Here is a 24,033-nt window from a genome sequence, read left to right on the forward strand (position 1 = left end):
CACCGCGGGCGGACTGGAGAGCGGCGCTGCGCACTACACCGGACTCCACCGACCTGCACAGACTGAGGGTATTAACCATAGACTGTATAAAGAAGACTGTTCCATAAACTGTATATTTATATAGTCTATGGTATTAACCTTTGTTCTAACTTTTGTATAGTGATTAAATGTTATTAGAATAATAGGGCGTGTGCATATATTTCCAGTTCTTAAAACATTACTAACTCACTATAATGGAAAGATTACTGTCAATTAATTTTGCATCGTATTATGGTGTGCTAGTGGAACACATAGGCCCAGCCTGCTGATCTAATGTGAAACTACTGACTACATTGGCAAAGCTTAGTAGTTTTTGTTTGTTGTTGCTTCTAGTTCACCATTCAGCTGAAGTCATGATTGCAAGTTGGAAAAACTGCTTTGAAGAGGAACTCTTGTGTCCCATTTGCCTGAATGTTTTTGAAGAACCTGTCCAGTTGCCATGCAAACACAACTTCTGCAAAAATTGCATCTGTGAAGCGTGGGCCAAAGATGGCACTGCTGTGCGCTGCCCTGAATGCAACCATGACTATGATCCCAAACCCACTCTGGAGAAGAACTTTAAGCTGTCCAACATCGTGAAGCGTTTTAATGCTCTCAATGATGAGAAAGTCCCTGCAGCACTGCACTGTGTTCTCTGCAGACGAAGGCCATCGCTGCCTGTGCTCAAAGTGTGTCTGCGCTGCAAAGAGCCCTGCTGCCAAAGCCACATCCACACACACCTGCAGCAGCCGTGCGCTGCCCCGGGACACCTGTTAGTGGATGCAGAGGAGCTGAGTGCCTGGACCTGCCCCAGTCATGAGGAGTACAGGCTGCTGCACTGTGAGGAGGAGCAGGTGGCTCTGTGCGCCTTCTGCTGCATGTCCCATTGCACCAACCAAAGGCACACTGTCTGTGACGTGGAGACTCAGCGGATACAAATGCAGGTATCTAAGTTACACTCAACCCTCACTGGGGTGCACTGAAGCCTGTCTCTGTCTTTCACGGCACTTTTGTGACACACTTTTGTTTCCCCAAATACACTTGTGTTTGCTCAGACTATTTTGTAAGCTTTTTGTAACCTTGATACATCTCCCCCGCACATTGACTGCCCCTGTCTTCGGGTAAACCATATGATGCAATCTGAATCCACTGGAAATAATCTCAGTGAGTGGGGGAGTTTCCACATGCAATTTGGTCATGTTCATCAGGGCTGGGGAAGTTATTTTCATGATGAGAATGCAATATAACCTAACCCATGAACTGTGATTTATTCGATTTTGTTTATTTGTTTATAACTGTAGAATTGTGTGTATATGTATGTGTGTGTGTGTGTGTGTGTGTGTATATATATATATATATATATATATATATATATATATATATAGATAGATAGATAGATAGATAGATAGATAGATAGATAGACACAGTTTCATGACCTAACTCTAACCCCATAACCAAAATACAGTTCAAGTAATACACTGGTTGACATGTTTGTGAACTGTTGCTTAGACCGAGTTATTCCTGGGACAAAAGATGTCTGTTCAGCCTTTTCCACAGCTGCACTGTCCACACAAACTACACCCACCCATCTTTCTCGCCTTTGACAACTGCAGATTTGCAATTTGAACATACTTACTCAGGGGCGGGGTATGCTTGTAGTTTGCAGCACCAATAGGGCTGTTAAAAGTATCAATACCCATACTCATTTGGACAAGTACTGATACTGTAAAAATTTACAAAATTGGACGTTTCTTTAAATTGTTTTAGGATGGTTTCTATGGTGATCTATTAATGAAGCATAGGCTATTATTATCATGGAAAACCGACAAAGGAGTGGTCCTCCAATGAAAGCTTTGCCTCATACCTCCGCGGACACAAAACTATTGCTGTTTTGAGATTATCTTCATGTGTCTTCAATGGAGTGAGTGAGTTACCTAGGCTGCCGAGAGCCATCCATTGACATCCAACATGGGGAATAGTTGTCAGTTGATTGTGAAAGAGGCTCTCTGTTCATTGAGCTCTTCATTTAAACATGAGCTTCCTGGCAGCCTGTGGTGTGTGCCTAAATAGAACAGTGGGAAAGTGATCATTGGTGGGTTTAATCTCGATTAAGGTAGACTTTCACACAGCGTTTACAGAGCTACCCGACAGTTGGCATAATTCTCATACTATTTCAGGCAAATGTAAAAATAAAACATGAACCATGTAGAGACTGAAGTGAAATGAGGAAGACCCAGTGGCTTTTGTGTGTGAAAAGGAAAAAAATATTCTGACCTATTTACAATACATTTTTGACACAGTTTTATAGTGAGATATAAGACCTAGAATCTGTACCTTCACAGTAGGGTCCTGATGGGGGTGGTTTGTGAATTTCAGTATGATGTTCAGCTGTATGTTATAAATCAACCCTGAAAATAAAACAAAATATGTTAGCATAGATTTACATAATACACTGTGCAGCTGTGGACATTCAGTTAAGGTTTGTTGACCTTACGAAACATAAAACCCTACATGTGGACATTTGTATCATTTTAACTTCATAAAGCTCATAAAGTATTAGCTACCTACACACAGTTACATTGAAACTCCTATACTAAAGACCACATGTCTTCTTTTATTCTCACTTTTATAAATAATTCCCACTTTTGCGGCCTATTATTGGCATGTGTAAGCAAAGCCCCACTGCACTTTGTTTTTCCTCCCTCTCTTTCCTCTACACACTCATGCACAGAGAGACTAGGCTGCTGCGTTATGCACACAGACATGACAATCTGTCACTGACACAGAGACCAGAGCAAACAAAGGCAGTGATGCATGGGGCAAAATGAGAAAGTACCAAGTACTCCCCCACCAATGCCTCATATAAAATGTTTTCATATAAATACTTAGCTTTGTTTCCATGACAGCAGGTACCCTCATACCAAGGGCTTTTCAGTAAGGCCTATTCACATATAGACCCTGTTAATTAGAAATATTTCTGCCTAGTGTTATTCATTTGAGTGCCAATTCTTTCAGCCAACTGAGTAATGTTTACTTGCTCTTTATGTTACATGTAGTAGCCAGCATTGACAAGCTTTGTTCACCACTCATCTAACAGCTGTTATGTTTGCAGATTATCTGATGTGTCCATTTGTCTCCTCAGACCATGCTGATGAAACAAGAAGACCAACTGGAGGATCGTGTTCAGAACATCGATGAGCAGCTCTCCAAACTGGACTCTGACAAGACTCGGATCAAGGCACAGTGTCACTTTGCTTCATCTGTTTGACGCCTAAATTTAGACTGATGCAACTGTAACAGAGTGTAGAGGGTTGCCAGTTCAAAACGTACTTTCCCTAGTTCAAACTCTTTCTGTCGCTCCAGTGCAGTTTTGTTTGCAGAAGTATCTTACTTACTGAGAGGGCAACTAGAGGGTTCAGGTGCATTAATGTTATAATGACCTTATATAAGTTTTTAGTCTTGTGTAAGCTCTCAGGCATCGTTTCTTATAATATACTCTTGTATCTTTACCTCAGGAAGCAGTTTGTCAGTTAAAAGAGCGTGTACGAGCTCAGTATCAGCGAATGCAAACCCTGATGGAGCTGACCCAGACTGAAACCATGCACATGCTGGAGCGCACTTACCGCTCTTATGTGAGGAACAACTCTCAGCAGGTTATGCAGCTCAATGAGATGCGCCACAAAGCAGCAAAACTCCTGGGCTCACTGCAAACAGTTGTACAGAGATCACACAGCATCAACTTCATGAAGGTATGTTTAGCAGTTTTTTCATATCCAGATTATAATGTACATCCTGAATAGCCATTGTATTGTTTCAGAACACAAAACCATGCCAACTTCTGATGAACAGGTGAGTTAAATGCTTCATAATGTGTCCTGTAAAAACTATTTGACATATCTGATCTGATACTTGACTTTGATGTTTTTGTGGATCTGTTTTTCTCAGGTCGCACTCACACCTCAGTTGTGCAATTCCTCCTCTCAGAGTGGGGCAGCTCAGCTGTCATCAGTTTCTGTCAGAACTATTAGCAAGAGAAAAAAGTCTGCGAAAAATACTGGACGGTAGGAGAGAACTACAGAATTACATATTATTTCGTTCTTTTACATCTAATAGAGTTTCTTGTTTGAGTTCACCAATTATTCTTCTGTTTCTCAGTGCCAGTCCATGAAGGGTCTGTCCTTGAACTTGTCCAGTCTCATTGTAGTTCGGTCAACATGCATACAGTCTCTTCTGGATTGCACAAAAGGAAATACAGCATGGCCTTTTTAGACAGAAACACTGGACTTGCTTCTTCACGAGATCCTTCAGCTTTACTTTACAGCAGTAAAAAGCCTTTTCTTTCTGACCAGACTCACAGTGCAATGTATTCCGGTAACAGTCTGTCTCAGAGCCCCCACAGTGGCCCCAGTCAGAGGCAGCTGCTGGATACTTCCTCTCCCCACCGGGTGGCCCTAGGCCCCAGCTCCAGTCACCACTCAGGGACTGTTTTTCCTTCTTCACATTTTCCCAGCGGAAGTGCCTCCCAACCAGCCACCATGTTTGAGGGGAGAAAGGTGCTCGTTTGTGCTCTGAATAACTGCTGCTGCTCTGGGGCTGCGCCTGCACGCACGGGCCCCCCCTACACCCCCCCAGAACACTTCTCCTCTCTGTCCTCTCAGGACTTCAGTCATCACTCCTCCATCCCTGTGACTCAGCCTTTGCATCATTTTACAATGCAGAGTTTGATGGACACACCACAGGCCAACAGACACACCGACTTTTATGGACTCTACGGACAGTCTTCTACAAAGCATTATAGAAACAAATAACATGATTTGTTATGTATTTTTTGTTATTGCAGTGTCTGCTGTAAAGACTCGCTCCCGCTCATGCCTCAGCAGTTCCCGGTGGGATGGAGGAAGTGTCTGGCGACAGATTACCAGATACATTTTAAAAGATTTTAAGAAAAAAATCTTTAGGAATGTATAAGCACTTCTGAAGCACACTTGCAGTAAGCTAATGTAAAACCAGTATTTTCCTCTGTGTCAGACTCCAATAATTAAAAAAGCTAAGGACATTTGTTTAACAGCACTAAAAGCAAAATATAATAATAAATGATTTTATGATTGTAATAGCAGTCAAAGAAATTTGAAGAAAGAGTCTATATGTTTGTCTAAGTCATTTCCACTCCTTTTTTCATCTTATTGGAGCTAGTTGTCAGGTTACATCAAAATAATAGGAAAACCCTCCTCCCCTTGTCACACCCACCTCCACAAAGGCCTCTCCTGGGGCAGCATCTGCAGGCTTTGAATACAAGCACAAGAGTTAATGAGGCCTGGGACAGTGCAGTCATCTTATCTGTCATTCATGCTGTTTTTACTGTACACCTCCCCCATTTTAATGCAATAAACTGAACGCCATGGAAAGTGACAAGAATTATTACAGTTGAAACCAGAATTTTATACACACTATATAAAAAGACACATATGCTTTTTTCTCATTGTCTGACATGAAATCAGACTAAACTTTGCCTGTTTTAGGTCAATTACAATTGGACATTCTTTGGTCTGAAATGTGCATATCAACCCAAGAACAAAAGCAAAAGACCTTGTGAAGATGCTGGCTGAATCTGGTAAGAGTGTGTCATTTTACACAGTGAAACAAGAAGTGTATCGACATGGGCTGAAAGGCCACTCTGCCGGGAAGAAGCCATTACTCCAAAAGAAAGATTTAAAAAAAAGCCAGGTCTGGCGAAACTAAAATTTAACTGTCTGGCCATAATGAGCATTGTTGTGTTTGAAGGAAAAAGGGGAAGGTTGTAAGCCTGAGAACACCATCCCAACTGTGAAATATGGGGGTGGCAACATCATGTTGTGGGGTTGTTTTGCTGCAGGAGGGGCTAGTGCACTTCACAAAATAGATAGCATCATGAGGAAAGAACATTATGTGTAAATACTGAAGAAACATCTCAAGACATCAACCAGGAAGTTAAATCTTTGCCACAGGAGGGTCTTCCAAATGGGCAAAGGCCCGAAGCATAATACCAAATTGGTTTGAAAGAGGCTTAAGGATAACAAAGTCAATGTTTTGGAGTGGTCATCACAAAGCCCTGATCTCAATCCTATTTATTTTTCCTATTTATCCTATTTATTAAAGTTTATGGGCAGACCTGAAAAGACATGTGTGAGCAAGGCAGCCTACAAACTTGGCTCAGTTACACCAGTTCTGTCAGGAGCAATCGGCCAAATTTCCAAGTCAAACAATTTAAAGGCAATAGTCCCAAATATTAATGGAATGTATGTAAACTTCTGACTTTGAAGAAAGTAATGTAAAACTGTAAAAAAAAATAAATCCTTCTCTTTGTTCTGGCATTTAGCAAATAGAAATAATTTTGGTAATCCTAACTGACTTAAGACAGGAAATTTTTTTGTCTGATTTCACATCAGACAGTGAGAAAAAAAGTCTCTTTTTTCATAGTGTATGTAAACTTACTCATTTTGTTAAATCAGCACTGCACTGATAAAACAGGACAAAGGTGTTTATATTTTTGCCATATTTAAAGCCCTAAAGTAAAGTATTGAAAAATAAATCATGTCATTATAGAGCCACATTGATATGATTACATTGCATGCTTGGTGTTCACACCTGCAGAGTCAGACAAAGGTCAGACATGTTCAGACTGGCTGTGGCAGAGCAGATGAACAATAAGCTTGTAGCAGCAGCAAACTGCACTGTAAAATGGCAATAAGCATTCTTTGAAAATAGCTCTTAACATCCAAATCAACATCATGTTCAAATGCTTAACTAATTTGGTTAAAAGCTAATTTTTAGTATTTACAGCAATGTCAACTTTTTTCCAAGCTAATTAATGCAACCATGACAAAAGAGCAGCACGACATTTTCTGCTTAAAAATCTCAACTGCTGTTACCCAGATCACAATGATGCACAGTATGTGTATTTATTATAAACACCCAATCTTGTTAAAAGCTATGAAAACATTTTGTCTGTTTTATTAAATTTTAGATAGTTAAAGGTTAAAGTTAAATCTCATCTTAGGTAGTTAAAGGTGCACATTTTACTATGGCGCACAGTGTAGCTTTTGTGGTAGCAGCTTCACCACATGCTTGTCCCCATGGAGATATTAATATTTTAACTAAAATGTTCCACAACATGGCCATAAACATATCTATCCTGCATTTATTCAATTACAGGGATTTTTGTACATTGAGAAACATGCATTCTTACAAAGAGTGGGGTCACCACTCCTCAGATATGACCTGAAACTTGGCCTGGTTGCATCATCTACTTGTTTTCATGAAAACAGAAAACAAGCAAGTAAAGTGGTTGACTCTCCACCACAAAAGTTACACAGTGCACCTTTAAGCACAACTAAAGGCTTGGCATACTTACAAAAATAAAAAAGAATCCCTCCATCAGCAGACAACACTGAGATGGAGTTTATGAGACAGTAAATGAGAAGCTGCAGCTGGTTAATTCAAGGTGACATTTGGATCTTTGGCACCGATTTCTCTTCTTCTGTGTGAACTGTTCATTTATGTGTTTAAAGCATCATCCCTAAGCCTCAAGAGAAACTCAAATAAAGATAGAAGTTGCAAATAACTGACAAACAAATATGTACTGTGCCCTTTCCATTGTAGCAACCTAAACATGTACCCTGTTTAAGGTGTACATAAATGCAGATTTAAAATCAACATAAACCAACTGACATTTTTTATTTATGACGTGAATAGAAAAACACTATTTACTTCCTGCTCCCAGTTACAGAGGGAAGTGGAAGTAGCAACAATACTTTTTGACTTTTATAAGATCTATCAATGTTTCTTTTTCTCCTTTTTTCCGTAATGTCCATAACAGTCAGTGTGACAGCTTATTTAAAACATTTTCTTAGCAAAACAGTCCTTGTAAATGAAACTCTTCCACTGAAATATTGCTGGTTAACACCAACATGAAGAACAGAGACTGTGCTGCCCCAGGGACTACTCACTTGGCTGCATGTGAGAAGTAAAAACAGCTGGTATAAAACAAGTGTGATATTTAAAGTTTCTGTTTCTTTTTTGCTGGTTTTATGGGGCTCAGATCTTCATCATCCTCTTCTTCTAACTCATCATCATCATCATCTTCATCCCCAGACAGGTCTGACTCCTCAGCCTGTGAGGCTGCCAAACGACACAAAATGCAACATTTAGAAACAATGAAGTCTCAGGTCCTAGTTGAAAGTTAAAAAGGTTATACAGACATAGCATGTGCTCCTCAGATAAAACAAAACTTAACTACAATTGCAGTTTAATTGATAATTGAGAATAAAAAAAACTTAAGTTAATGACTTTAAAAATTTTGTAAATGTATTGTTGCCTCTGTAACAGCCAAGTTAAATGCAATTACACCGTTTCCACCAGAGTAAAATGTAAGGTCTTATGTACAGTAGACCTACTGTTGAAAGTAAAACTTACAGATGAAGTGCAGTCCACTAATATTTACTGGTCCAGTCCCCGCCCTGAGACGGACAGTCACTGGTGCTTTGAGCTCAAACTCACCCAAACTCACCTAGAAAACGAGCAAAAAATTATCTTAGAATGCATTCTTTCCATACATACATTCCATTTAATGGTTTTGTTAAATATACTACGTTTTACCATGGGGAGACAGTTAATGTGAAGGTTGGCTACAGGTACTGAGATGGTCTTGCCTTGGTGGTTCATGGCTGTCACCTCCACCACGTTACTTTCCTCTTTTGCGCCTTCTCCCAAACACACCTTTAACATAATAATGATTACGAGGACATTAATAAAACTCGAATGAAATGTGTACAGCACGGTAGGATAACGTTAATATTAAGATGTGCATGTACAATGTACATACTGTTCTAAATTCAAGGAAATGTTCCGTATCATCCTCCTCATCTCCTTGGAAAGTGAAAAACGGTACTTTAGACGAAAGCTCGCAGCCTAGAACACAACATAAGAAAATACTGACCAAAATGTACATTTACAATAAAAAACAACCACATACATTCAAGTGAGTTAAACAGTGGAGAGAACGGGGGGACCCACGTGTGCGCCAGACCAGCTCCGTCCATTAATAAAATGACTCACTGAAAAGAAAACGCTCCATCGTTGATGATCCACTCAGGCCGAGGTCTGAGGAGTCCGCATCTTCGAAAGACATTTTGGGTTATAAATCTAATGGAAATAAACTTAAACCCGTGAGGAAAACAATAATAACTCCGTCGACGAATACACGCGTCTGTGTTACGTCATCAATGTGCGCCCCTTCATCTCAGTGGAGGCTGGACATGGATCTATTAAAATAACGAGGGTGGGTCATGGGTGGATTCAGAGCTCGGATCCATTGAAATATCTTAATTATATTCCCGTGATCTAGGGTGGATCTGCATTCCACGGTGGCTCCAGGGATCTACGGAATAATTATTTCTGTTGGTATCATCATATGAATAGATTATAATCATTGGGTTAATTGGGCAGTGCTTCCAAGGTTTCACTCTACACTTCTCTCCACTGTGGCCTAGGCGTGATGCACTGTACATACAACTGGGGAACTGAACTGATAAATATATATAATGGCAAAACATTATTCACAGCTTGAAAGCCAGCTGCAGTTTGAGTTTGTTGAATATTGTGCTGATTATAAAAAAGTGAAGACAAAACACGAAGAAGTCATGAAGTTTGCTTTCACTCTTATTTATCTTACATAAATTTGACAATGGTTTAGTGTAATAAACCCCCCACCCCCACTTTGCTGTGTCACACATAACTGAGCCCTTTAAGTAAAGTTGTCCATCTATATCAAACCCAGTAAGCAGAACACTAGCAAACTGCAAAATCTATGTATTTTAACAGTGAAAAGGATTAAAATGTTTCAGTCCTCATTCTGTGAATGGATGATTTTGTCTTAACAGAACACACACATTTGTGAATAAAGGTATAAAAATAATAACACTTTGACAGTATTTACAAATAGTGTATAATATAGTACATTTTATGCACATAGAGGCAAGTGGCATGCTTATTTCTCTTATTTCTATTCTATGCAACAGAAGATAAGTTAGCTGTAATGACACATCCATTACACTTCATGCACATCCTAAATGTACATAACACATCACATTGGCAGGCAGCTACTGAAGAGCAAGTGAAAATCCTCTAAATAACAGAACACTGGTCAAAGTGCTTTTTGCTAATCATCAACATAACTAAACAACTGAGTGAGTTTGTAAAACATTCAACAAACAAAAGGCCAACAGTTGTTTGGCCCACACCCAACTGCAACAATGTGGGCATCAGTGCTACTTTGGTGACAGAATTTGACAGGGTTTAGTAACCTTGGTGTTCCCAAGAGCGCTTGTTATAGTTTGAGAAGACATTCATCTGAAAATATACAGGGGATATCAAGACAGGCTGAAACCAACGAACCACATCGATATCTACAGGGAGTGATAGTGGCTAACACCACGTCACTTTAAAATCAACTGAAAAATACGACTTAAAAAAAACACCCTGTATGACTAATTTAGCTTGTTCCAATATATTTTAAGAGTGTAACTCATAATAAGGTTTCTGAGCAATAAATAATTCACTTGTAAGTATAATGCATTACAAAACCTGACATTATATAACAAAAACTTTAAGGCAAAACCCAAAGGCATTGACCAAAAGCAAAAATACTATTGCTCAAATATAAAAAGGCAAATATACAAAGCAAACTTTTTATGTCTTCATTTTAGGCAGTTAAAATCATTATCATTTTTTAATTGTTTTTTTTTTGCACCAAATTGTTTTTTGCACCATTCTATACTACTATACTACCATCTCTATTTCACCCTAGCATTAGTGAAGTTTTGAAGTTGGAACCAATTATAATTACTATTCTAGTTGAACCTACTTTCCTCAGACAAATGTACCCTGCAAATCGATGCATGCTGTGCCATACTTATTGGCTTGTTCAGTTCACAAGGTCTGTGTTGAACTGAAAAAGCCACAACAGAATGGGGCATCCACACTGCAATGCGGTTACTGTGCTTAAGGACACAAATCCAGGGTTGTAAGATGCCAGCTTGGATTTTACTTTACCAGAGGTACCCTAATACTGGATTTCTTATAAGCTGCGTCCCATAATGATGACATCTTTGGGAAAACCATCCATTTTTGCCACTTCAAAACATCCAAGTTTACTGTAAAAGTCCAACATTCTTTTATCAGACTGCCGGACTTTGCAGAAAGCTCCATGAGACCCTTAAAATAAAATAAAAAACAAACAAAAAAAAACAAATTAACAACACCATAGAAGCTTGATTGATATATTCAAATGTGGTAATTACACATGTTTAGATTAAACAGAAACATAGCAGTGTGTAATACCTACCATTAGCTTTGAGGGAGGACAGTAAACATCCCATCATACTTTTAGCTACACTGGGATCAGTGACCTTGGCATGAATGTCGACTTTGATGAGCGAAGGAAAGTTAGATAGAAATGAATCTGGAAGACCTTCTTCTTCTTCATGGAAACTTAACATCATCTTCTACAAAATGATACAAAAAGGCTTTTAGTAGTCTTTAGCCAACTGTCACTGGGCACTTCTCTTTAAAACAGGCCTACCTGTTCTTCTGAGAGGTCCTTCTCAATGTCAGGTTTGTGGTATTTCTCCTGCATAAACGGAAGCCAGCTTAACTTGCACTTCTTGACAAACGGTTTAACATCTACTGTTCCAACAGCATAGCCACAAATGCCTTCCTCATCTTCCAGCACAAATCCATAGTCTGAACTCAAGGTGAGGAGACCTCCCACTAACCTGTAAGAAGACAAGAGTTATTCTGACACTGTCCAAAACAAAATATGGATCTAGAGCATAAAGAGTAATATTTACCTATCTCCGATGAGGTCTGGCTCCTGATCAGAGAAAGGATCATCCATTCCCTCAAAATACATTTCTTTACAGATTTTATAAACAGCAGCCTAGAGAGAAATTTGTAGTTTGAAATGTATTTATATTAAATTGTATTTTTAATACACAATATAAATTATCTTGAGTGTGAACATAAAAAACGCCTCTTACCTCATCTTTGGGATAGTATGGTCTTATGGAATAGATTTTGGAGGTTGGGAGAGAAGGTGGAGGCTGGTAGAAGAGATCGTTTGCCCCATCTATTGGCAACAATCTCTGTGGATTTCAAAAAAGAAGGAATGAGTTTCTTTGTGTGTTGCCTTTTCTTGACTCAATGTATTTGTCACAGTTGTTCCACTATAAAACGAAAAGGAACAAAGCCAAACGCCTTTACTTGATTTTTAGTAAATAAAAAATAACAGAAATTAACTCCAGTGCCTTGTTCATTTCACAGTGGACAACAAGCAAACACTATCCCACAGTTTTTTTAGATAATATTTACACATAGCACAATTGCTTTACAAATTCGCTAATTAATGGGTTGCACTTTGGTCTGACTAAGGTTTTACTGACTGAAGGAGATGCTTCTGTCCCTTAATTGAGGCATCGCATTTTTTCGCTGCGCAGAGCCCTGTTGAGAAAAATAATGAAGCATGCGCAGAGTGGAGAACTCCAAGAAAAACAAAAACAAATACAAAGGAAAATTAGATTAATTCTCCAGACAATGCGAGTCTGGTTGCTCTCCAAGGCAAGAGCCACAGGAAGCTTTGATCCTGCAGCATTCCCATTGAAAACATGCTTGCGTACCGCTTGCGTACCGCTAGCGCTGCGATGCTGCCGCTTGCGCTTACAAAGAGTAGGGCTGGTAATCTGTATGCTTTCCTGCAAAGAAACAGCGTGTCATCATGATAAACCTAGTCATGCTCGCTTGCGCCGCTTGCGCTTGGAACAGCAGCATCTCCTTGGTCAGGTGCTGAAACTGAAAATATAAAAGGTGTATTCAACTCTTGTCACAGACTTCCATTTTGTACTTTATTCTGTGCTTTAGTCTGTTAGACTGAGGCATAACAATGCCCAGGACACTATACAATACAAATGCGAATCCCAATTGAATGCCTAAGACATCAGCTCACCTTTGACAGACCAAACCCTTTTTGCTTGCAGATTTGACCAACATTACCACTTTGCTGATAGCACTCTTTTGTTTTTATAGCTGTGACTTTGGTGCATTAGATACCTGGAACTCTCCTGCTAGACCTCCCCTAAAGGCCCAGGGCTCTTGGTCTCCTTTAAGGAATTGTGCTGAGGACTGACTACGACACCCTGTTAGGAGCAGAGCCAAGCGGAGATTGTTACCACAGAGTTGGGCTCTCTGATACAGATGAGAGAAATGAGTAGATGGGGCGAAGGATCAAATGTATCCAATTCCATATATTTTAGTATTATTTGTAACCAATAAAACACAAATCAACCTAGTTTGGGATAAGCAACATTTAACAACATAATTAATACTCAAGGGGTTTCAAGCAACAAAAGCTTACAAATACAAACTTAGAGCCAAATTAAATATCCTGACCAACTATTTGGAGGTGAAGGTGTAAAACTTAATTTCAACTTTCCGAAACAACTCACTGGCACTGGCCAAGAAGTAATCAGTGCAGTGATGGTATGATAATACTTGCCCACAATGATGAACAGTAAGAGTTTCCAAAACGTAATACTGTTACTTACTAGCCACATCTGTTATAAAGTAAGCTTCAGCTGCTATCGCCCCACCTCGAGTGAAGTCACATTTCTGAAACCTGCCTTGTCACATGACTGGCTCAGCATGAGTCATCCTCAGGACCAAACGGACTGTACGCTTTCATTCATGTGCCTCTCAAGAACCAGTTCAAAACCTGCTTGTCAACAAACAGTCTATTTTACACAAAATGTGGGGGCGATGGGCCTACTATATTCACAATTACAGCAAACCAATGATAAACCCTGTCATGTGACTAGACAAACGCAGCGTGCCACTGCTTTAAACAGACCAACACAACACAGCCGAGAGATGCACCTACGGGAAGGAACTCTGTACTCGTCCAGTCCAAAGACCAAAACTTCAGCAAGTTACACATAGCCATGAATGCCTCATGGTTCAGTTTTGAAATTCTACACCTGCAGCACTAACATACATTGCTAAATTGAATAGTGTACACAGATTTATTTTCAAGTCAAGTGCAAATTCCCCTGAATAGGTGCATCAAGCTGGCATGAGTCATATCTAGAGGCCTACAGACAGAAACAAAAAATAGTTAGAAAGATGCTGCCAAAGAGAAATTTGAGTTAATTGTTCACTTAATGTCTGCACCTAAATCGCTGCGCAAAATGTGACTTCATCCAGAGGACAGTTCCATTGCTCAAAATATCTTAAAAAATTAAATTAGCTTATTTTTAAAACAATTTAGCATAAAATGTTTTTCACAAGAACAGAAGAGAAAAATGACAACGCCAGCAATTTGTATACATCGCCCACTGTCGATCCAACAGCAGAAGAAACTTGTATTTTGGATTCTTCCATCTGTATATAGTGAGGGGAGAAAACAGTAGAAATATTTATTAGTAAGCATTCTTAGCACAGTAACCAGGAAGTGACTGAGTGCCACCTGCACAGCCTTAAATTGGGGAAAATGTGATGATAATGTGTGATCCAAATCCCTTAAGAAAAGGTTAAGATAGCCAATATGCACTGAGCCTGAAAATATTCATTAATTAAGCCTGTTGCTTTATATGGCTTTGTCCATGGGGGTGTGCTGCCTGCTGTGTACTGTGGCTAAAATCCTCATGTTTAGCCGGACAGGACAGAAACCTGTGAATGAAACTGGGTTACAGGGAGTAACCAACAGACCATGCTGGTGCTTCATAATTACAAATCTTATTTTCCAGTATATATTATCAATAAATACTTAAACTGTGTCTTGCTGCATCTAAGAAGATGTAAAAAAGAGAGAGAAACAAGACAGAGTCACAGAGAGAAAGGACTGATGTACACCATGACACAGACTAAGTACAACCTCTGTGTGAGACTACTCAGGGAGGCCATACCTCATGAACACTGAGGTCAAATAAAAACAAGTGTGTTATATGCACCAGAATGGCCTCTCACAGTCAGTCACTCAACCAACTTGCTCTCCAAGCTCGCGTGCGCGGTAGGGCATGGAGGAGAGGGTCTTCCCCTTGTGCCCGTCCCCACAGACAGTGTGGGAATGCAACATGTTACTGGATACACAGCAAGCAGCAATACCATGCTTGGGCATTTGCCATAAAGTATCATTATATGGGGAAGTAAATTCTGCCATGCACGTGGCATTCAGTCCAACGTAAAACGTTAGACTTAAGAAAACATAAAAGAACCGTGTCTCATCTAACCTGTGACCATCTACTCTATTCTAAAATGGCAAAATTGCCGATTTAATTGCTATTTACAAGCAAAGAGGATTGCTCCTTAACAAATTTGAATTTAATTTGGTGATGCAATCATGTGTTCTATAAGCTATGTGTGGAGAAAGTTTTTATTACCATTAACGGAGCTTAACAGTGACCACCTATCTGGTTCCAGAAATATATTTCTCATTAATTTTTCCCATAGACTTAAAAATAAATAAATAAATAAATTATATAAATATTATGAAATTATGAGAAGGACTATAACTATAACTAATATATATATATATATATATATATAAAAAATGGTGTGAAAGATGCTCAGGGCTAGTCAGCTATGTGGTAACCAATGACCACAAGACCTATAATTTTATTATAAATCAGAAATTTTATAAGCCAAATTTTGTGTTTTGAATGTGCTTTTTGGGCTTAAAATGACCATGTTATGGATGTAAGTTACCACGTAGCTGGTTATCCTCCATGCTGCCTTTAAACTCTTAAAATTTCATTTTTTTGATAAGTCTGTGGGAAAAATAAATGGAAATTTACTTCCGGAAGCAGAACAGTCGCTGCTCCATTACCTGCATATTACTGAACTAACATGTTAAACACATGCATAACATTTAATTATGAGATTCTGAAGTGCTACGTGCTGCTCAAACATGTCTTGTCATTGACAGCATGGTTTCCTTATACATACCTAGCCACTGGACAAAAGACTTCACCATAGAAATGATGCTCTTGATATCCCAGATGTATGGGTACAGGTCGTACAAGATGGTTCTGTTGACTGAATTGGAAAGGCGTGTAAACATGTGTATGACGGAGCAGCACATCTCCTCAAACTTCTCAGCTCTTGTCTTCCATTCTGTCACCTGTAGAAAACACAAATTATGATGATGCATTAACAACATTGCATTCACTTTATAAAAATATTTTTTTTAATAAACAATTAAACATAACACAGTTCTATCAGATGAAATTCTTGGTGCGACCACACCACCTAGTGGATAAAAATGGTAGCACCTACCACCATTTTGTAGGAATAGGGATTATGAATATTGAAGAATAAACAAGTGTTCACCTTTTCATCATCTTTTCTTTTGCAGTTGACGCTGACAACACTGCTATTGGCCCGGAGCCAATTGAACTCCTTCAGCATTTGCATGGCTTTGGGTCCATGTTCGTATGGTAGATAAAACAGTTCTGCCAACAGGCCAAGATCCTCAATTGTAAGAGGCTCTGCTGTAAATAATGGCTTCTCATTGGGACCAGGCACAAAAATATCCTGCAGTGAACAACCAAAGAAGACTCCATTTATATAGAATTTTAAAGATGATTTGAATTGTGTTTTTAAATCAGATGATGGGAATACCTGTTTAAGCTGTTCATCTGTCTGCATTGGGGCAATATCACTGCCCGAATCTTCTTGAATAGACTCTTCAGGGGACTTTGACTCTGTGAGACTCTCTTTGTCCGTATCCATAGGCTTCAAGTCTTCAGCCATCTTTTCAGTCTGAATAGGACTAACCTGCTTATCCTCTGAGTCTGCCTGCACCTCAGGTAATGCTTCATCCTGCTTCTCAACTACCATTTCCATGGGCTCTTCCTCAGGCTCCTTTTTCTCTGCCTCCACCTTTGAGGACATAAATATGTACATTTAATCATTTTTCACCAAAATAATACAAAATAAGTCATAATGAAATTAGTTTTACCTCCACTTCATCTTCAGTTTCTTTTGTCATAGGAAGAGACAGTGGATCCAGACACAAGGGGGGGATTGCAGGAGACATAATTGGCTGCTGGAAGACTGTTGTGACTGTTGTAGATGAGCAGAGGGATGGAGCAGCCAATGATGATATGTCGATGGTTGCACTTTTCGCACCACTCTGGGGTACCTGGCGGCCTGAGTGAATATGTTTTATTAGGCTTATCAAAAAGGAAAAAAAAACAACAACACTAACTTTATGAACGATGAGAACACTTACTGTTATACTGATGTGGCACACAGAATTCTCCAAGCCATTCTGTTAGAGCAAGTTTTAAGGCCAGCTGTGGACTATAAAGCATGTCTGTCTCTAGCTCTTCATCGCTGCCTTCATTCTCCAATTTTATTTGTATAGAAACTGTGCTCTCCTCACCATCCGCTTAAAAAAAAAAGCTCACCGTTATTCATCATATCTACTCTTAGTTCTGGTTATCAATAAATGAGTGATCAGTACATACTCATAACAACATCTTTGCGGACTCCATTCATGTTTGATTTGTACCACGTGGCAAGAGTGTGGATAGCTACAAAGTTGGACTCAAACTCGCAATTGGGGTTAGTAAGGACTCCCTTCAGTCTAGGGATGAGCTCTGTGGACCGACCCTTGTATGGACCCAGGAACAACCTCTTCTGGTCATAATCATTTGCATGAATGTTATCCCAGATTACTGGTGCTCTCCTGAGGATTTTGGAAACTTCCTCAATAGACTCCACCGTGATATCTTTGGACACAACTTTGGGACCTTGAAAAAAATAAAAGTTTGGATAAATAAACCTCAATATTCTGGAGAAGGAATTCTTTAAACTACTAAAAAATATTATAATAATAAATTCTGTCACAGGATTATTTACTGGGGTATGCTTAAAGAAAAGATGGTCACCTGTCCAAAGTACATCTATGCCTGGCAATAGCTTTTCTCCTACAGTGTGGAGGTAAGGCGACTGAGAAACATTTGGGTAGCAGAAGGTTCCACAGTACTCTGTGAGACATCAGAAAATATAAACTATTAATATACCCGTGTCAATTTTCTTTTTAAATAATACCTTTTCTTTTTTTACCTGTGGGGCAGAAGAGGAATGTCTGTGGCTCTCCCAGGTATTGGTAGATTTCATTTGTGATTGAAACTTGAGCATGTGCAAATGAACTAAAAACTTCCTTGTCAGCAGGGCACATGTTGTGATCAATATCGTCAAAAAGTAAGGCAAAAGACTTGCAGCCAAAATGTGTAACCTGAAGGACAGAAAATAGTGGGAAACATTTAGCATTATAAAATTGTGTTTTAGCTTGCCTGCAGTAGTTGGTAGTGCTGAAATCATTCTTGCCTGATCCAATTTTCTTTTAAGAGCAGAAACTTCTTTCTGATTAGAGAAGGTTATATCTAAACCAGGTGATATGGCATAGATAAACTCTATGCCATGCTCTTTTGCAGAACCAATAAGGGTCATGAGTTGTTCTGTGAATTAAAAAAAGAAAAAGAAAAATTAATCTAGACATGGTCACGTGATATAAAACAAGAATAGGCCAACAATAAATTCAAGTTACCAGCTTCTTCAACTGAGTATAGCTCTCGCCAAAACATTCTGTGTTTGTAGTCATCTTTTGGTGCATACAAGTATGTGTTCAGACCCCATTTCTGCTCCCTATGAAGAAGTACATTTTGAGTATGTAGGTTTTCAATAAATTATGTATAGTTATGTACTGCTAATGTAGAAGAGGAACATACCTCCTGAACAGTTCTTTTCTTTGCTCCATTGTCCATGGACGACCATAAAACCCTTTAACGAAAAAGCAAAATATTCACAACAATTTGCATTAGCGGTGAGCAGAGGTCATTTTATATAAGAGAACATTTGGTTGTTTTTAGATCACATCTTCATTTGAGCTGGAGCTACTTCTATAACAAAGGCCTGCCGGGTGATGTAACAATTAAATAAGCCCTGCCAAGGCTTGGACAGAAACATTTTAAGCTGATTGCTGTGTAGGAGATGGATTAACATAATATTGATGATATGATATTCAACTTTACCTTCCACGACCCCACTGACGAATTTTCTCTGATCGGACAACTCGACTTCATGGCTGGATTCTTGGGCCGAACCTGGGGCCTCCACACAAGGCTCTACGGAGATAGGACTAGTGCTTGGATCACCGTCGATTTGTGAAGTCTCTACCGTCTTATCCTTTTGAACCATCGCTGGAAAATATTGTTTCTACTAAGCTCTGATGCACCTCAAAGGACGCCAATGTGTTGACAATTTGGGTCAGTAGGCAAAGCAGACGAGCAAAATCCAGAAGATCGCGTCACCGTTTAGACTACCTTTAAATTATGATTATTTATCGCACTACTTGAAAAATATTCGCCCAAAGCATATATCCTGTACTTGATGGTAACATTTGATAATACTAAAAAGTACAATTTCAGCGAGTATTCTTGCGTAAAAGGCTCAATCGCTCTTCAAATTTCTCTGACCTGGTTTTTGCTGTTCTTCCTGTTTACACCAAATGCGCATGCGCTCCAGGCTGGCTCAAACCAGTCAAAACTGGAGCCGCAACAGCGAATGACCCGGATCACCATGGAAACAAACCGCTCTCTCGCCTCAGCCAGCAAAATCATATAAGCTCCAGTTAGGTGGTTTATTATAAAAAGATACACTAAAAGATAGTAAAAAGGTCTCATCTGTATAATTTAGGATCAGGAAGAAGATATGGTCTACAAGGGATGCACCTTCATCACCTAATTCACTCTTCCTCCGCAGAAATGTAAGCTGTGTTTGTATGCAACACGTGACACTTCAGCCACTCTATTTAACAAACAGGATCAAATTTTAAAGAGGCAGATAAAGTAGCTGGCCATGGCCCTGTTTCACAAAGTTCAGTTAACTCTCTTCAAGAGTTAACTCAGGGTTAAGCTGACAGACAACTCAGTTTTCTGTTTCACTTAAATTTGGAGCAGAGATAGAAAACTCAGATAGTAAATCTTAAGGTTAGCAGAAGACAAGACTCCCATGAAAGAGGATTGCTAAACTACAATGTTGAGAGCTGTGTAGCTCATTGAGTTTTTAAATGTACCCTACATAAATCAAAATGTGTACATGAATTAAATTGAATAAATTATGAGCCTTAAATCTAATGATTTGTACTTCCCAGGGTATTTAATTGCTCAAGCTTATCGTATCAATTGCTTACTTGGTATTAAAAGGAGATGCATACAATGATCCGAGTTAAAAAACAAACAAGTTTTACCTTTTGAGATTTATTATGTAGTACACTCAATGTATTACATAATTCAAGTTTCAATCCATATCATACCCATTTAAAAGTAATGTTCTCATTACAGTCCAAAACACTTTGTATGATTAAATAAACATTTAAAAAATTACTTAATTTTACTTAGATCTTTTTTTAACCACTTTTGAAAATTTTCATTATAAATCTTCACTTCAATAGAAGGTGTTAAGCTTTCAGAAATAAAACAAACACAACAAATAAAAGTAAATTCGTTGTCATTTTGGAGCCAGCATTTGGCTCTGAGGTACTGTCTGCAGTCATCTATGGCAGGCCTCTCGTTACCTCTTCAGATTCTGTTGAGCCTGCTTCAATAAAGTGTCGAAGTCTAGTGCATGATATTTGTTTCTTGAAGGCAATGGTTCGTACTCTTTACTAGAATCTGAAAAGATTTATGGGAAAAAAAATGTTACTAAAACCTTTAACATCATTATTTCAATCCTGAGTAAAGTGTGTACCTAGATCAGCATAGCTAGTTTGGCAAAACTGTCTCCGTCCTCCAAAACACAAATCAAATGGCATCTCATCAGGTTTGCGCAGCTTGCTTCCATTCTCAATGGCCATAAAGGCATTGTTAGTGTTATAGTACGTCACAAACCCATAGTTATCCCTATAACAAAAAGAACACAGCCTGTGAGTAATTGGGTGAAAATTTAGAGTTCCAGCTCAAAACCATTATATAATGTGACATGTTTTTAAAAGAGCAGTCTGGGTGTGCTACCAGAATGCTCCAGTTATGAACAAGCCTTTGCTCTAGCACTGTAGCTTGGCCCAAAAGGTCATTAAAGAAGACCAAAAAGGTTCAAAGACAGTGCACATAGACCCTATGCAAGTACTTCAACCTACCCCTGATCTCTAAAATGCAGGGTGCACTCCTCAATCTCTCCGAAATAAGAGAAGCGCTCTTTAAGCTCTTTCTGAGTCATTGTGCCTCTGATTCGGCCCACATAAACAACACGACGCTCCTCCTAAAATTAAAACAGATTATTGTTATACTGGCGAGTTTTCATTTAATTTTTGGAATTGTGTTTTGAATAAAAACTTACTATGGCTTTCTCCTTTCGTCTTTTCAGTTCAGGATTAGTCTTCACGTTTGTGTAATATGAGTCTCTGTAGGAAGGGCTGCAAAAAATACATACAAGTAAGGACAGTTGGACCCCACATAAAGCTAAAGTAATCAATGATGAGCACTAACTGATCTGGTTACCTGTACACCTGCCTTTTCTTGCTCCACTGAGGAGATCTAGAGCGAGATCTAGAACGACTCCATGATGCAGAGCGGGATGAAGAATAAGAGTATCTTCTCCTGCGAGGAGGCGACTGAGACCGGGAAGACGACCGCGAGGTGGACCGTGAAGTGGAACTGGAACTGCTTCTTGAGTGACGTGGTCGATACCTGGAAACATCATGACCACCATTAAACCTGAACAATGAACGCATCCTGTTTAGGAACTTCATATTTACCTTTTTCTAGGAGGAGAGCATGATCTTGATCTGGATCTTGAGGATTCTGAGGAGTCCGATCTAGAACTTGAAGAACAGTGGGATCTTCTGACTCTAGACCGGCCAACAGACCTCTCTTTGGGATTTGGGGAGCGGGAGGAAGCACGTTGGCGATAGGACCTCACAAACTGCCTTCGCTTAGGACATGTTTTATTATCATCTTCATCTCTTGCAGGAGATGCATCAGGAGTTTCTAAAACTGAACTTTTTTCCAAATATTTTTGGTCAAGTTCTTGTGCTTTGTTTGCACATATGGCTGACTGGACAGTGGGTACCTCAGCATTCTGCAGTGTCAGTGTAGCTGTCTGCTTTATTGGTTTAATGGTTATTGAAGAATGTTGTTTGACATTCCAGCGCTTTGCAGTCTCACCACATGAAGTGCCTTTGTTAGGAAGACAGTAATCATGATCCTGGCATGCCAAGTCCGGATCAACAGAAGCAGCACTAGTAAGTCTGCTGCGAGCTTTAGCCAAGGGCAGAGGCTGAGCCTCTATTTCAATTACTCTTGAAGGAACTGACTTTGTCTCTGCCTTGCTTTTCCCCAGCAGAGACACTGGGGCCAGAGGTTTCCACAGTGGATGAGGAGGAGTAGCTGGAGGAGTTAGAGCTGCAACAGAGAAAGGTGTGAGTGTCTCATTTTGGCTCTGAAGCACCTTTTGTTGTGAAAGTGCTAAACAAATAAGTTTTATACCAAGCTGTACATGTTTAAAGACAAATACTTTCACATAGACATAAATATGGATGGATTTTAAAAAAAGTTTATACAAAGCAAACAATAAAATACCTGTGACTGAGAGATCATTAGCTCTAACACGCTCCACAACAATTTTTTCAGAGTCAGTGTTGCTGAGAAGGAAAAATAAGGGAATTAGTCATTAGTGATAATGCAATACAAATGAGTAGATATTTAAACAATATAAATGAATGTTGTTGACACTTCCGCGGTAGGTCTCGGCATAGGATGAATGCTGTCATCCTCAGGCACTCACTTGATATGGATTTGCAACAAAGTTTTAACCACTCTCCATTTGACAAGCAAACAGAGTGCACATGCATTTGGTGCAAATCCAACATAATCACACATTTTACCATTCATTCTGAGCAGCTTGTGGGCTGTAGGGTAACTCACCTAGAGTTTCCTACAGCTACTGCTCTACCAGAGACCTCCGGCAAACATTGATCCTCTTTGGCTATAGGGAAAGAACAAGGAAGAATCTAATTTAACCATCAAGAAAAAAGGCATCAATGCATAGCCACAACTGACTTTATAAGAAAGTGTAGAACATTGTAAAGAGTCACAGTTCAACATAGCCAATTTAGGCATGACCTATTGCACTGTAACAAAGGGTGAACTGAATTTGCAGACAGGGCAACATTCCAACAGCTAAGCAGACCCTGCCCATCACTTGTAGAGGAGGTCACTATGAAATGTTTCAACTGAAAGCTAATTATATCCAATTAAAAATAAAACCTTAAGTTTTTTAGAGAGAAAAAGTTTAAACAAACCTTGGGTTTCCTCAAACTGTTCCAGCAGACTGGTCAAGTCAGAGGCTTCGATACCTAAAATAAAAAACAGAAAACATTTTGAAGCAATTTATGTAAGCATTAAAATAACAAATTTACAGTGTTTTGAATGCATCAGGAATTATTGTGGCAGTTTGGAACACTCAGACTTACCCATCTCACTTGAAAATGCTTCAATCAGTTCTTGTGTGGGGCTCTTTGCTTCCAGTGGTTTTACTGCTGGAGATTCTTCAGCCTTTCCAGAACTACTTTGATTGACCAATTTCAAATGAGTGACAGGAGAGGAAGAGTTCTGACCACATGGCTCACTGGATTTAGGCATTGCATCAGTTGGGTTAACTTTGGCTTTAGTCTCAGTTGAAGCAGCAGCGTTTTGAGAGACAGATGTCAAAACATTAGCAGCAGGTTTAATCTCCTCTGTAGTGGTTGTTGCCGATGATGGAGGAGATTGATAGGTAGTGACACTACTTGGGTCATCTTTAGTAGGGTCTTTTGTGTGTATGTGTGGAGCTGTAGTATTCTGATTATGCTGATAAGCAGCCGTTTGCTGAGGCTTAGTAGCAGCTTTGTTGCCAGAGTTTACCATGTAGGCCGGTGGTGCCAGC

The 24,033-nt window shown here is 39.3% G+C and overlaps 4 protein-coding genes and 1 non-coding gene across 6 annotated transcripts in view; 1 reads left to right on the forward strand and 4 right to left on the reverse strand.

Moving 5' to 3' along the window:
* The first annotated feature begins 359 nt into the window (after positions 1-359).
* trim8a (tripartite motif containing 8a) lies at positions 360-4,842 on the forward strand. The gene is made up of 6 exons (XM_033979223.2): positions 360-962; positions 3,161-3,256; positions 3,534-3,767; positions 3,836-3,867; positions 3,964-4,079; positions 4,174-4,842. Exons 1-6 carry the CDS (start codon positions 393-395, stop codon positions 4,824-4,826), a joined length of 1,701 nt encoding a protein of 566 aa, XP_033835114.1. The 5' UTR covers positions 360-392; the 3' UTR covers positions 4,827-4,842.
* Positions 4,843-5,701: 859 nt separating this feature from the next.
* npm3 (nucleophosmin/nucleoplasmin, 3) lies at positions 5,702-9,292 on the reverse strand. Its single transcript, XM_033979221.2, has 5 exons — positions 9,112-9,292; positions 8,879-8,964; positions 8,653-8,772; positions 8,470-8,563; positions 5,702-8,175 (listed from the first exon to the last, which is right to left on the reverse strand). The coding sequence occupies exons 1-5, from the start codon at positions 9,182-9,184 to the stop codon at positions 8,054-8,056; spliced, it is 495 nt and encodes a 164-aa protein (XP_033835112.1). The 5' UTR covers positions 9,185-9,292; the 3' UTR covers positions 5,702-8,053.
* A 669-nt stretch (positions 9,293-9,961) lies between these two features.
* Positions 9,962-19,628, reverse strand: oga (O-GlcNAcase). Of its 2 annotated transcripts, XM_033979212.2 has the most exons (19): positions 19,143-19,626; positions 18,840-18,891; positions 18,659-18,756; positions 18,439-18,569; positions 18,175-18,346; positions 17,997-18,095; positions 17,574-17,858; positions 17,336-17,494; positions 17,063-17,253; positions 16,723-16,983; positions 16,432-16,635; positions 16,048-16,222; positions 14,431-14,484; positions 13,159-13,244; positions 12,093-12,197; positions 11,904-11,992; positions 11,636-11,828; positions 11,399-11,558; positions 9,962-11,268 (listed from the first exon to the last, which is right to left on the reverse strand). In XM_033979212.2, exons 1-19 carry the CDS (start codon positions 19,306-19,308, stop codon positions 11,132-11,134), a joined length of 2,817 nt encoding a protein of 938 aa, XP_033835103.1. In that variant the 5' UTR covers positions 19,309-19,626; the 3' UTR covers positions 9,962-11,131. The 2 variants fall into 2 exon arrangements, with proteins under 2 accessions (XP_033835103.1, XP_033835105.1); XM_033979214.2 differs by lacking the exon at positions 14,431-14,484 and having other exon boundaries at positions 19,143-19,628.
* A 730-nt stretch (positions 19,629-20,358) lies between these two features.
* Positions 20,359-24,033, reverse strand: part of pprc1 (PPARG related coactivator 1) — a 7,264-nt gene continuing 3,589 nt past the window's right edge. Inside the window, exons 5-14 of the mRNA XM_055227333.1 lie at positions 23,582-24,033; positions 23,411-23,464; positions 23,034-23,094; positions 22,689-22,750; positions 21,866-22,511; positions 21,609-21,797; positions 21,448-21,523; positions 21,248-21,369; positions 20,860-21,011; positions 20,359-20,783 (exon numbers count right to left, since the gene is read on the reverse strand). The exon at positions 23,582-24,033 is cut by the window's right edge and continues 1,298 nt beyond it. Of these exons, the coding sequence (XP_055083308.1) occupies positions 20,683-20,783; positions 20,860-21,011; positions 21,248-21,369; positions 21,448-21,523; positions 21,609-21,797; positions 21,866-22,511; positions 22,689-22,750; positions 23,034-23,094; positions 23,411-23,464; positions 23,582-24,033 (1,915 nt within the window). The 3' untranslated portion in view covers positions 20,359-20,682. The remainder of the gene's footprint in view (positions 20,784-20,859; positions 21,012-21,247; positions 21,370-21,447; positions 21,524-21,608; positions 21,798-21,865; positions 22,512-22,688; positions 22,751-23,033; positions 23,095-23,410; positions 23,465-23,581) is intronic.
* Positions 21,082-21,218, reverse strand: LOC117383083 (small nucleolar RNA SNORA50). The gene has a single exon (XR_004542395.1). It is a non-coding gene; the product is annotated as a small nucleolar RNA SNORA50 (small nucleolar RNA).

The sequence above is a fragment of the Periophthalmus magnuspinnatus genome, chromosome 15, assembly GCF_009829125.3.
Source record: "Periophthalmus magnuspinnatus isolate fPerMag1 chromosome 15, fPerMag1.2.pri, whole genome shotgun sequence".
In the NCBI taxonomy this organism is placed as follows: domain Eukaryota; kingdom Metazoa; phylum Chordata; class Actinopteri; order Gobiiformes; family Gobiidae; genus Periophthalmus; species Periophthalmus magnuspinnatus.